This window comes from Canis aureus, chromosome 9 (assembly GCF_053574225.1).
Source record: "Canis aureus isolate CA01 chromosome 9, VMU_Caureus_v.1.0, whole genome shotgun sequence".
Taxonomy (NCBI): Eukaryota; Metazoa; Chordata; class Mammalia; order Carnivora; family Canidae; genus Canis; species Canis aureus.
This window is the reverse complement of record NC_135619.1, coordinates 25,686,752-25,700,691: the sequence shown is the minus strand read 5'-3', so window position 1 is coordinate 25,700,691 and position 13,940 is coordinate 25,686,752. Positions and strand designations below refer to the sequence as shown.

Sequence of the window (13,940 nt, the reverse complement as noted above, 5' to 3'; positions counted from 1 at the left end):
ATTTTTTTCTTGGGTGAAAAATGTCAATTCTGAATCAGGTCTTCTGGCATTTCTGTAAGTTCTTAGGGGACAGAAATTCCTAATTCTTTTCAAAAGGAGAGGTCGAGAAAGTTGGAGAGGAGTCTAGAAACTATGAGGGTTGAGGAAATAGGTGAAGAAACCTAGGAGTCAATTTACAAATATTATTTTAGTTGGGGTGTTGCTGGCAGAAAGCATAACCAACCTCGTCAAAGATGTCTCCATTGTATGTTATCCCCAAGCTATAGTCTGTACCGTAGCATAAAACAGAAGGAAAACTGTAGTTGTTTCACCCAGATTATAAAGTAGGTTAATATCTTAAAGCCAAAAAGTTCAAACGTGGTTTTCTCTCGGTTTTTTGTTTGTTCCCTGCCCATTCCATAGTCGAGCTTCCGCCATCTGGTGTTCATATAGAAAACTGCAAGAATTGAGAATTTCCCATTCCTGTCCCTCCAGTTAACTCATTCACCAAGTATTGAAAGAGAACCCGGCCCAACGGTCCTCTCACTTTTCTCTCAAGTCTCTTCCCTTCTATTAGAAATATTAAATATTTGACATTATTAATCCTTGTGGAATACTTTAGGTACAATAAATTCCTTTTTAAATTTGATGTTGTTTGAAACTTTTATCTTTATTTTAGGATTTATAGCTTTCTAATGGGAATTAAAGTTGGTTGGGGGTAGAGAGAGAGGAAATAGGAACTTACAATCAACCTGAAAGCACAAATCAGACAATCTGTAGTTTCTTTCCTCACAAACCTCTTCTGGGGATGCTGGACAGGCAATTGTGAAAGGCTCATTTCAAAGACCTCACAGTAGTTGTGTGTGGAGCTGTTCTTCCTCTGTACTCTCAAAGCCTGAGGAGCTAACTCTTGCTGTAGTCCTTCCTTCTGTACAGTCATCACTGATGGACTCATCTTTCCCCTTTTCTAGGCATGTGGTCACCTCCAGGGCATAAATATGTACTTCAACTAGCAAATACTAGTATGTATTAAATAAATGCTACAGAGAATGTCTGCTTTTAACTTCTTCTAGCTTGTAGAGCCTAAGTCAAGCTTACCCTCTCAGGCAAAGATTTCTTTAGCCAGCCAGTTATTTTCTTCCAAGGCTTAACCTAGTCTCTCCTTTATGTGAGCATAATTCAACTTTTCTGTTTCCTGTTGCTTGCTTTCCTCTTCTTTTTTTCTGACCTAAAATTCACATATGTTGGATGTGCAGAGCTATTTATCAGGCCCGCTTTTCACAAAGTATCTCTGTAAGCTTTTTTCATACTCTACCCTTAAAGCAAGCCACTTGTGCTCAGTCTATTTTAATCTTTGTTATACTGTTAGGTTAGCAGAGAAACAGAAAATCTATTTGGCTGTATTTGCTCTGGTACAAATTATGTCATCAGGTCCTTGCTCCCCAATGCTGGTACCTGGGATACTAGTTTTGAGGTAGAGGGATGTGAAAGAATGATATCCTTCATAAAACAAGTTCTTGAAGGTTTGAGAAGATGAAAGCTTCTAAAGGCAAGTGTCCAGCTATAAAGAACTATCTAAACAGGTGGCCACAGCAGTTTTCTTCAGTCTTACTTTCCTCTCGAAGTTTCTCCATGTTGATAGCTTGCTATCACCCCTATGCTGGCCCCCTAGAGCATACACTTCTTCAAAGCCCTAACTCCTTGGCTCTTGGTTCTCATCAGTACTATGAAGTCATGCTGGACTTTTCAAAAAGGCTTTACTAATATGAACTAATGATTATCATTGGGTGAAGAAATCATGGTTGGTCATTTTTTATTTATACTTTTTTGGATTTACTGATTTTGTTATTGATTTGCATATTATTATTATTTTAAATATTTTATTTTTATTCACTAAAGACACACAGAGAGAGGCAGAGACATAGGCAGAGGGAGAAGCAGGCTCCCTGCAGGGAGCCTGATGCAGGACTTCATCCCAGGACCTTGGGATCATGACCTAAGCCAAAGGCAGATGCTCAACCACTGAGCCACCCAGGCATCCCTACATATTATTTTTATAATCATATTAAAAATGGGACTTTACAAAATTCAAAGGGAAAACAAGCAGTAATGAAACTATAAACATATAAACAGATGTCTAATTCTACGATGGCTAACTTGTTTACACAGCTCTTTTGCTCTCCAAGCTGCTGTTTCATTCCACATCATTTTTGAGTGTCCTGCTGGGCAGCTCACTTTGCCATTTTCCTTTTTTTTTTTTTTTTTTAAGATTTTATTAATTTATTCATGAGAGACAGAGAAAGAGAGAGGCAGAGACACAAGAAGCAGGCTCCATGCAAGGAGCCTGATGAAGGACTCGATCCTGGAAATCCAGGACCAGGCCCCTGAGCCAAAGGCAGATGCTCAACCGCTGAGCCACCCAGGCGTCACAACTTTGCCATCTTCAAATGATATTCCCCTTGGTACCTTCCAGAAGACCTCACTGAAAAAAACAATAGGTGAAAACTATGGAACTGATTGCTTACTGAGTGTATGTAAATAATATATATTATCACACAGAAATCAGCATATAAAGAAATCATCTAGCCCCAGAGGCCTCCCCACTAACTTCCTCTTCAACCTAAGACAAAATCAAAGGTTATGTTCTCTCTGGGATCAAATTAAATTCGAGGCTCAAGGCTGTCCCCATGACCAGATAGTGAACCTTGGGCCAGCTGCATGGGTAGGAACCTGTTAGGCATCAAGCCATTGAGATAAACTTCAAAAGCTGATTGTAGCTTTTAAAGCAGAATTTGGTGATTTTAAACGTTAGAACACTGATAAAGATGAGAATATAAGCGTTTGATTTGGCTTATATTCAGCAGCAATAAATGCAGTCATTTTTGCTTGAATTGCTTACCTTTTATGCCTATAGCACATTACAGTTATTTTCAAATAATTAAATATCATTAAATCATTTAAAGACTAAACTGTTGATGTGCTCAACATGCACAGCTTTTTATGGGTCATAGGAGTTATTTGCTTATATAGCTTGTTTGCTCATACTCCAGGAATAAAATAGAACATTAGAGTCACCCTAGTAAGCATGTCCAAGGTAGTTATCTTTAGTTTTTCTTCCTCTTTGTTTGGATCAGATCCAGTGACAATGCCTCAGATATTATTATTATTTTTTTTAAACTTTTTTATTTATTTATGATAGTCACAGAGAGAGAGAGAGAGAGAGAGAGAGAGAGAGAGAGGCAGAGACACAGGCAGAGAGAGAAGCAGGCTCCATGCACCGGGAGCCTGACATGGGATTTGATCCCGGGTCTCCAGGATCGCGCCCTGGGCCAAAGGCAGGCGCCAAACCGCTGCGCCACCCAGGGATCCCTGCCTCAGATATTAAATCAACTCTAATAATAACGAAAAGCAACTTTGAAGGATAAATGTAAGATTATTTGCTAAACAAGGGGCAGAGGTTTCTTTTCTTCAAAGAGGTTGGACATTCCTCCCTAAATTTGCTTTATTTGTTCTTTATCTCCCTCTGATTGAGGCCAGGGTTTTCAAATCATTTTTTTTTTCTTCCATGAGGTATAATTACGGTGTTGGGCATTTTTATTAAAAATATATTACGATTATTTCCTCATATCTTTCACTGCTCCCCTAACCCCGTCCCCCACACTCTAGCAGTCCAAATTTTTCTAAGGGTGTTTAAGGTTGTAATTTTCCATACCCTCGCTTCATATTCTGCAGATAATTTAATTACTTTCACCTATTTTCTACCCACTATTTGGTCAGCAGGGGAAATTGCTTTTTTCTACAAACCAACTACTACAATAACGATAAATTACCTATTATCCTTAAAATCCAACCCTCTTGGAATCAGGGTCCAGAAGGCATACTTAAAATCTACTACACATTAAGTTCCTTACTGATAGAAGCAACTGCCCAAATAAATACTTTAAAAGAAAAGATCTAAAAAGTTCATCAGTAACACAGAATCTGGGAGACTTACTTGTATATAAAAGAGGTAGAAAAATATATTTTTTATTTACATATTCAAGGTAGTCAAGATTTTAACAAACATCTTAATCCTCACAACAACCCTGTGAGGTAGGTAAGTCATTTTTTTTGTGATAAACTAGTATTATTTCAAATAAAGTGCAATTCTTAAAAGAACAATCTGCATTAATAATTAACAAACCACTTATGTATATGCTAATATTTGTTTTTGTATATTTTGATTCATGCAATAAGGTGTCCCCAGAAAAACTCAATATAAATCAAATTCTATGTAAATACACGTGGGGGATTATTTAAATAAACTCTGGGGTAGATTTTTTGTAAAATAAATCACTATTTTTTATCCTATGTAAGACGTAATTTTCAAAGTATTTGCTCAAAGTGAGACATTCTCAGCATTATACTCAAATTTATTCATTCTTAAGTTCTTTCAATATGGCACAAAGCCAACGTAAGACTTAATTTACTGAATTAAATCTTACCAATTTGGTATACGGCAGTGAACTGTGTTGTCATGTAGTAATCTCCAAGTATACTGCATGCAATCTCAACCCAAAACCTAAGATGGACTGTAAACTGAAATTAAACACTGAAGTGGATGTTGATAATTGCAAAAAGTATTTTCCCTTGAGATTACTTTTTCCCTTAAAATTGCAAAAGGAAGAAAGATCTTAGGGTTTTGAAAACAAACATAATTTCTGATAACTATAAAATTCTAGTCTATAAAATTCTAGTGATTTATATTGCAAATCAAACCCTCATGCTATCAGTTTACTACTTACAAGGAAGCCAGTAGTTACTCTAAAAATTTAGGTATTCTTTTTCTCTGTGCCAATATGACTTACAAGGAGAAAAATATTCCAGGCACCATTTTCTCTTAAATATATATTTAAAGTACATTTCTATTGTTAATTCAGCATTAGTAAGCATCCAGTAAGTTGCCTGATATTTATAGTTGTCTTATCTTCAGAATAGATTTTTATTATATTTCCATTATATTTAATTATATAATTTATTTGTAACAATAATTATAATTAAGCTTGCAAAGTTTAGTTAACACTTAAAATCTGACAGGTTTATAATACTTTAGAGCAAGTGGTTAAAATAATTTGCCATTATAAAGAAATAATTCAAGTCCAGAAAAACATTCTCACCAAAGTATTTTTAAAAACAGCTGCAGGGAAATTAGGCAAATCAACAGGTAAAAAAGACTAAGTCATCTCTAAGTTCTACATTCAAATCCATACTAGATCCAACAGTGCACTTTGGATTTTAGTGAGGTAGGGCAAAAAATATAGTCAGATACATTTTGAACTGTTAAATTTATATAAACTGAAATACTGACTTGTACCCAGGTTTTATTTGAACAACCAAAAAGAAAAACTGAGAATTCAAATGGTGAAGTATTTTCTTGGTTTTAAAGACAGAACTGTAAAAATCTTTTGAGTACATATAAATAAAAAATACAAAGGCTACAAGATATATTTTATTTCAACATAAAGTATGCCTGTATAAAAAACCCAGGACATAGGAAAAAGAAATACAAACATTTTTGCATAGATTTTCTATATATAATATTTACCTGGGGCTGAACACCGGAAAATATACCTCTGAAACTAGTATAGTTTAACTATTTCCTTGGATACCAAGTATATACAAAATAAAAGCCCTTCATCTGGGGGAGGATGGGCAGGCGGGAAAACAATTTAATTTAGCATCAGTCTATATTTATTTCTCTGTTGCTCGAATATAAACCAATGATGACAAGAGGAGAAACTCTGGGGGTTTATTTAACAAAATTAAATTCACATTTCTGAGGCCATCATAGTGCATCCAATGTCCATCAATCTGGAAAGCTGCAGAATAATGATGTTCCTCTTTGTTAAATAATGTGGCACCTTCCAACAAGTACCTGCAAATTAAATGATAAAGTGTAGCAAAAAAGACAAAATTCTTGAACATTAAGTTTTTTTTTAAAGTAGGTTTCATGCCCAGTGTGGATCCCAACATGAGGCTTGAACTAACAACCCTGAGAACAAGACCCAAGCTGAGATCCAGATTTGGATGCTTAACCAACTGAGCCACGCAGGTACCCCTTAAATTCTTAATTAAGGAATAAAAATATTGATAGTTTGCATTCTAGTCCCTAAAAAATATATCCGTCTATAAAAAATCATGTACTATAATTAATTGGTAATTTGGGGTAAAATATTTAAGAATTTAAAAACTTGATATAATTTAAGAATTTTGAAAAACATTTTAACAGATTAACTCTTAATCTGTATCATTCTATTAAATAAGAGAAAGTACACACATACAAAACCTAATTTTAAAGGCAAAAAGTTAATAGACCCTGTATGTCCTAGCTTGTATGCAGACATTTTTATTTATGATGCTGAAAGTAACATTTTTTGTTTAAACGATAACCTCGTACTATACACTACTTTGACCTGAAATACAAGTAATAGCCAGTTGTTACTGTTTATGACATATCAGGTACTAAACACTTTACATGCATTGCCTCATTAAATCCTCCAATAATGTACCAGATAGGTGCTGTCATCTCTGTTTTACAAGATAAGAAACTGATCTGTAAGCTGGTTAAGTTCTGCCCCATGGTTACGTAGCTTATAAAACGTGGGGCTGGGATTTTTTTTTTTGGGGGGGGGGCTGGGATTTAAACTCAATTCTGTTTCATAGTCCAACCACTATGCACACTGCCAGTGACTAACCCCCTGTAGTGGATTCTAGTCTTATTCAGAAGACACAGAATTACAGATAGCTATGATTTTTTTCAACAGTATGCCTTTAAGGGCTAGCCATAGTCATGATAGAATAGCAGAGAAATAGAATCAATTTACTTTTTATTAATTTTATAAAACACACAAAAAAGCCACCTACTTGTGATCAGATAAATCCAAGTAATATGGTACATATGCCAGATCTTCAGATTTCCAATGCTGCATATTTAAGACAACAAAAGGGGGTGCCCCATGGCAGAAAACTCGCTGGGAAAATTCTCTTAAGCCACCACACCTAAAATTGAAATAGGCATGAACTTTATTATACTTTAAACTCAACTGCCTTTTATCAGTTCTGGGTTGTCTTTATTACTTAATTTCATAATAAGTATAATTAACTATTTTAGGTATAGGTAATGGTGTGGCTATATTAGTATTTTATATACCTATACCCAGAAGTATATAAGCTGTGAGATTCTATATATATAAGAAAAAAAAAAAAAAAAAAAGAAATAATACGTGCAGGGACGGCTGGGTGGCTCAGTGGTTGAGCACCTCCCTTCGCCCAGGGCATGATCCTGGAGTCCCAGGATCCAGTCCCACATTGGGTTCCCTGCATGGGGCCTGTGTCTCTGCCTCTCTCTGTATCTTTCATGAATAAATAAATAAAATCTTAAAAAAAAAATATTACTTGTAAAACTCCAGGAAAAGCTCTAGCTATTTTTTTCTAAGCTTATATAAACATGTAGTGTTTTGAAATGATAGAAAAGCTTTCATGTGTAGATACATTTTTTTTCTCAGCTGGTTTCAAAGGAAAATACTGGCAGAGAGATAAATAGTAGGACTCTTCCAGTCCTCTTTATATTGCATAAAATTCCCTAATTGCATCTTTTTGCCATTAGGATGAAACAAATTCTGTTTTCTTAGTAGTATCACATATTAAGCATATGGATCAGAATACCACAAATCAGAATATCACAAATACAGTAAAATCTCGATTAACCGGAATACTCAGGGCACAGTATTTTGATTCACAAATTTTACTGACTAAAGAATTAACCAGAAAACCATTTTGTTTCAATATTTCCTGTTAAAATACATTAGTTCACTTTCTGGACGTAAGTATAATTAATTGAATGTATTTTATTCTCCCCTTCTTTTGTGATTAAGTTAGCTGTAAGATCATCCTTCTAAATCTTAATTCGCATTGTACAATACTGTAGATGAGAAACTGTTAAGAGACTGGGATGAATATGTTCTGCCCCTTTTGAATTCTTTTTAACTATGTTAAATGTTTTGGTTTCCATTTACCTCTTTCTCCTAAATGAGGAATGCAGAAAAAAATCCAGTTAATTGAGGGTCCGATTAGCTGGGTTCCGGTTAACCAAGGTTTTATTGTACCTACTCAGCAGTGGGGAAAAAAAGAAAAGGCATTTGCTTTGTATTCATCAATTAAATGTAGTATGATATTCTATATAGTGAAGATTGATAATGACAACACAGCATAAAATGGCATAGTAAGCTACAGTAGGTGTTAAGATTCCAAAAACATTAGGCTTCCTAAATACTTGTGAGTTGCTATTTCATAAAGTGTTAACATCAAAGAGCATATCTGTTTAGGTTTCTTTATAAAAAACAGAAATACCTTCACCTTAAATGTGTATTATATACTCACCCACTCTCTTCACACAGTTCAATCCTGGAACAGAATAACTCATCCACAGCCAGTCGTATCAAGTTTCCATGAGGAATTTCTTGGGGAGGACTACAACATTACAAAATCTATGTAAGAATTGCTTTGGAATTTTACATGTTGAATACATGATTAGGATAACAAAATTTTACAGGTCAATTCATTAACAGCAAACAAAGTATAACCTCTATTTTTCATCTTTGTTATAATTATAGAAATCAGTTGAACTTAATCAACATCAATGCAGGAAGCTTTCCAAGAAACATTATACCTTTCTGTAAAGTGATCCTGAAATATGCAGTTGTTACTTTAAAAAATTTTTGAGAGATTTCAGTAGAGGAGATTGTGGTCTTGGGAGAAGAAGGAGGACCCAGAATTATGAGAGCTGCCAATTAATTACATGACTAAATGCAAGCTATAGCCATTGTTGGCTTCTGTTACCTGATTTGTTAAAAAATTTCTTCCTACATATTTCAGAGATTGTTTTATTTTTTTTTATTTATTTTAAAAATTTTTTAATTTATTTATGATAGTCACACAGAGAGAGAGAGAGAGAGAGAGGCAGAGACATAGGCAGAGGGAGAAGCAGGCTCCATGCACTAGGAGCCCGACGTGGGATTGGATCCCGGGCCTCCAGGATCGCACCCTGGGCCAAAGGCAGGCGCTAAACCGCTGCGCCACACAGGGATCCTTCAGAGATTGTTTTAAATATAGGATTAAAATATAGGCAAAAGCCTTAAAAAGTTATATAGAATATATATGGAATATGATGAAAAATATTTCCTTGAGATACTTAAAATATCAGCATTAATATAGTATTATACATATTTAATTATAGCTCTAAAACATATATAAATTGAAACTAATTTTTTAAAAAACAAATTTCTAAAATGCTTTTTAGTCCATTATAATTTAGAGTAACAAAACTTTTTTCCCTGACAGAGATTTTAAAATCAACCTCATCATATCAGCAGTATAGGAAAATGGACAAATTGTATTTCAGAAACAAGAGAGGCATTAATTGGCAGACTCTAAAAAGAATAAAATACCTTCAGCTTTCCATAAGTAGCAAGATGTTACAATATTAAACTAAATATGCTAAGAAAAAATGCGAATAAGTTAGGGTATCTGATGTATATCTTCAAAAGGGAACATCTATTAAGCTGCTTTTCTGGACCACAGGGCCAAATATACTTTCTGACAACAACATGTTTGGGTTTGTTTTTCTGTCCTGTTTTTCCACTGGCAGTTATTCTTTTCCCAGCTCATGTCCTTTGGGGGCTTTAATATTTCCCAACACTCCACTAGAGCTTGCCAGTTTGGCCTTCCTCCCTATCATTTACCAGTCTAGAGGTCTGCCTTCTCTCTCAAAGCCAAAATTCTCGGCAGGCTATCAGCACCTCTCCTAGTCAATGAAAGAGCTCCTTGCATCCTATCTTCTCCAGGTATGAAGATTCCAAGTGTGGGATTTCTGTCTATAATTATGCCCTGGCCATGAAAAGAAGGAATATTTTCAATCTTTTTGGTCATGTAGAAATACCCTATTCAACAGAAATCCATTCCAGAGGTGACACACTCCAGTAGAGTATTAAATGTTCTTTAAGAGGTTATGTTTGTGACACAAAAAATTATCTACAGTCATATTAGCAAATTCAATGCATGAGTAAAACATTTTGCATACTAATTCATTACTATCCAAGTTAAATAATAGTTACCAGTTGGTTTTCTAAAGTCAATTCTAAGATATTTGGATTTAATAAATGGTAACACTTTTGTCATGGGACTTAACTACAGTCCTGCCTTTGTGTGGTTGCTATGTGTAAGTAAATGCACAGGATCTGTCTGTACTTTAGGAAACACTTTGACTATATTTATTTATTTATAGCAACATTCACTTAAGAAATATATTATTTTTGCTAAAAGTGACAGACTTTGAAGAAACTTACTTTATATTAATTGTGCGTTGCTGATCTTCCTGCACTCGAGTTGGGCATCGCCAGTTGGAACAGTAACTCTCTTGTATGGTAGACATGAGATTTTCGAGATTTTTTGTAAAATTATCATGCTCATTCCCAAATAAATCAATTATTAATGAAGCTTTATGAACTTCAGATTTGTATTGCTGTTTTTCCATCTTGTCCCAAATCCAAAGTAGCTTCACAGTTGTGAAACTGTAGGTGTCCATTAAATAAAGGAAACAGTCTACAAACTCCCGACCTAAATGAAGAGAGAGTTCCCTGGGGAAGTTTTCATTTTCATTAAGAATGACATATAATAACATCAAGAATCCATCTATGGTGCAGGTATTTTTCAGTCTTATTTCAACATAGAGTGGCGTACAGGAAACTGCTTTGCGGCCAGCTTTGATAGTAAAAACACCTCCCCAAGGAAGAACAGGCCTCCAAAATGAGCGATCTTGGTTATAGTTATTTTTAATTGATGCTTTGATCTCTTCAAACAGTGTCTTCATCCTGCATTTTAAAAGTTTAAAATAGAACATGTAAATTTGTGATTTCATATGCACTCATAAATGCATGAGATATGTTTAAATGAAAACAAAGCTATATAAAGATTCAAATTAGGGGTGCCTGGCAGGTTCAGTTGGTAGAGCTTGTGATTCCTGATCTCCCGGCTGTAAGTCTGAGCTTCATGTTGGGTATAGAGATGACTTAAATATAAAATCGTTAAAAAAAAAAAAAAAATTCAAATTAAATTTGGTTAGAAGGTCTACCAATATAACGAAAAAATTTAAAGTGATTCAAGCTGAGCCTTTTTTTTTGCAATATGCATGGCCTCTGGAAAGACCACTTAAGAAGCGCAATCTTTTTTGAGGTGCAGGATGAGCATTTGACAGACTTTTATACTAATTATATCTTATATAATTTTATCTGTGACATAGGAAGACCCTGAAATAAAAAATCCTAAATAAAAACAGAGCTATTTGAAGATGCAATCTAAATTTGGTCGGGCGCATTCCTCATGTAAAACCTCCTTAGCTCTTCAAAATACAAGCTGTGCTTCATTTCCTTTTTAATATACATGATTCCACTTATGAAAATGCTATAATGGAATTCTTAGCTGGGCTACAGAATAATGGCCAATTATCTTTGAAAGACCACATATGAAAAGTAATCCAGAGTACTTAACTGAATAGTGCCCAGTTGATACAAAAATCATTTCTATGCACTTTGGGATTTTTCATTTACAGTTTAGGACTATTCTGGATATTCTATTTTAACTATAGAGGCCCTGCTGTGAAGATCTGACTTGGTAAGTAATCTGATTCCCCTCTTTGTATGTTTTGGGAACGAATGGGGGTGTCCTCCTTATTTAAACTATTTATCCTTCTCCTAACCTTGAAGTTAGCTAAGCAATTTGTTTTTAGTCACTGAGAGTATTCTAGTAACACGTTCAGGTCATGTGTAGTATACAAAGCAAAATTGTAAAAAGTTAAAGAATGAGGTCCTAATGAAACTGAATTGAAAATACGGCTTTACTTGAGATAATAACTGCCTAAACTAAAAACATCATAGGGTTCCTCAATGTTGCTTCTATGGAAAAGTATATTTTCATGAAAAAGAAAAGCAGGCACAACATAAATCCAATATTCAGAAGTGCAGACCTCTGTGTTTTTGTGTAAGAAATGAAGTTCACAGAGTACAGACTTGCAGAATCACTATGTTGTGCACCTGAAACTAATGTAACATTGTGTTAACTACCGTTAAAAAAAAAACAAAAAACTGTTTTTACACTTTAAATAAATTTAAACCGATTTTACAATACTAGCCGACTAAAAGTTCAGTTCTACAATATAGACAACGCGGGCGCACGCACACACAGTATTTTCAGCTTGAGGCAAGATACTGTGGGCTCTAAAATATTCAACACTATATTTAGTCTTCAGTGTAGCTGTTTATTCATAGTCAGTAACGTGCTGGCTCTAGTCAACCATTTCGGAATAAGAGGGCGTGGCAAATCTGGAGCCTTAGGCAAACACCAACTGTTTCTTAATGTTTTTGGAGATTTTTCAAAAATCCCATGGCATTCAAATGCTTTAAAAATGAAAATAACTTTCTTCATGGTTTCCTTTATTTCTGTGTAATTTTAAAAAACTTTGTAGCAAGGTCACAAGCCTGAGCTCAGATTCCCAAATGTTGCCCTGGGAAGGAATCGTAAATCTCTGCACTGTTTTTCTTCAAACCATCTTTTAGACATGACCGAATAAAGAATAACTACAGCAATGGATATACTTAAGAAAGGCAAACTACAATTTTATGTATACTTATATACATATATATATATCTGTAAAACGAAACTAACTTCTTTAGCCTTTTTGGGGGGGGAGGGGGGAAGGGAAAGACAGGGGTAGAGAGGACTGGAAGAACTAGAGGACACTTAATCGTTTCAGCATTAAGGTGGTGATTTGTTACAAAGAAAATTACAACAAAAATGAGTAAAAAAAAAAAAAAAAAAAAAAAAAAAAAAAGTGGGGAAATGGCTGCCAAGAGCTTCACTAAAAATTGTTTTAGGATTTCACCACACCGTCGAAAAAGACTTTGGTTAAGCACTGTATCAGAAGCCCTGGAGGAGGTATGCTGCTGGCATCGCTGTCGGGATTCAACAGGCCCTCCAGTTTAAGTAAGCCAGGAAGACTCCACCGACCTCTATTTCCTTGGCAAAACGACACCTTTCTTTTGCGGTCATTTTCAAGGGTGACAGCGGTCGTGAGAACCTGGACCGCTCGCCCTAGGCACAGAACGCTGCACTCCCTAAGAGCTCGGCGGTCCTAAGGGTCCTCTCTGGAATCACACCCCGAGATAACCTGGAAAAGGGCCACGCGCTCCCCCGTGAAGCCGCACGCGGCTTCGCGGCCGGGACCGGCTGGCCGCGCGGTGGGCGCCCGCCTCCGGCCCCCGCGCTCGGGCCACGCCTACCCCGCCCCCGGCCCTCTGCGCTAGCCAAGGCCCGGCACCTGGGCTGGCCCCGCAAGGCTGGCGGGCCCCCGAGCCCGGAGCAGGTGAAACGGCTGGGCGGCCTTGCCCGCGTCCAGGTAAGGGTCCCCTAAGCGCCTGGGACTGCGGGCGCTGGGCGGCAGAGCCGGGCCGCGGAAAGCGTCCCCACACCGGCCAGTCTCCGTCCACCAGGAAGCCGACTTCTCGTACCTCCCCGGGGACCGAAAACCGCCGGTGCCGCCGCACCCGTCGCCGCCGCCGCTTGCTCATGGAGAGCCCGTGCCGCCGCCGCCGCCGCCGCCTCATCTACTAGCACCGTCCGCTGTCTGGGCCTCCCCGGCGTGAGTGCTGGGCTCTGGCACGGCCTCCATCGCACCCGCCGCGGCGGGAGCCACAGCAGCTCCAGCGCCCAGGCCCGATCCGACCGGACCCACGGAGCCAGGACCGCAGGACGCGTAGCTTCTTATTACGGAGGAAGATTCGGCCTGACCTCCTCCGGCCCCCTCCCCCCAGCCCCTAGTACCCAGCCGCCTGACGGCGCTGCTGCGCAGGCGCGAAGACGCCCCTGCCAAA

At 37.1% G+C, this 13,940-nt stretch overlaps 1 protein-coding gene across 3 annotated transcripts; it reads right to left on the bottom strand.

Moving 5' to 3' along the window:
- Nucleotides 1–2,290: 2,290 nt before the first annotated feature.
- DORIP1 (dopamine receptor interacting protein 1) lies at nucleotides 2,291–13,886 on the bottom strand. Of its 3 annotated transcripts, none has more exons than XM_077909159.1 (5): nucleotides 13,578–13,886; nucleotides 10,362–10,886; nucleotides 8,398–8,487; nucleotides 6,883–7,017; nucleotides 2,291–2,461 (listed from the first exon to the last, which is right to left on the bottom strand). In XM_077909159.1, exons 2-5 carry the CDS (start codon nucleotides 10,883–10,885, stop codon nucleotides 2,383–2,385), a joined length of 828 nt encoding a protein of 275 aa, XP_077765285.1. In that variant the 5' UTR covers nucleotide 10,886; nucleotides 13,578–13,886; the 3' UTR covers nucleotides 2,291–2,382. The 3 variants fall into 3 exon arrangements, with proteins under 3 accessions (XP_077765285.1, XP_077765283.1, XP_077765284.1); XM_077909157.1 differs by lacking the exon at nucleotides 2,291–2,461 and adding an exon at nucleotides 3,974–5,893 and having other exon boundaries at nucleotides 13,578–13,882; XM_077909158.1 differs by lacking the exons at nucleotides 2,291–2,461; nucleotides 13,578–13,886 and adding exons at nucleotides 3,974–5,893; nucleotides 13,078–13,219.
- Between the last annotated feature and the right edge of the window lie 54 nt (nucleotides 13,887–13,940).

Bases quoted from the DNA above. Each gene is read 5' to 3' on its own strand.
- DORIP1 (XM_077909157.1), bottom strand. From the start codon at position 10,885: ATGAAGACACTGTTTGAAGAGATCAAAGCATCAATTAAAAATAACTAT. The intron at 7,018-8,397 runs GTGAGTATATAA...TTTCAATTTTAG, and splicing joins GAACTGTGTGAAGAGAGTGG to GTGTGGTGGCTTAAGAGAAT. The intron at 5,894-6,882 runs GTAGGTGGCTTT...TTTAATTTGCAG, and splicing joins TTGGATTTATCTGATCACAA to GTACTTGTTGGAAGGTGCCA.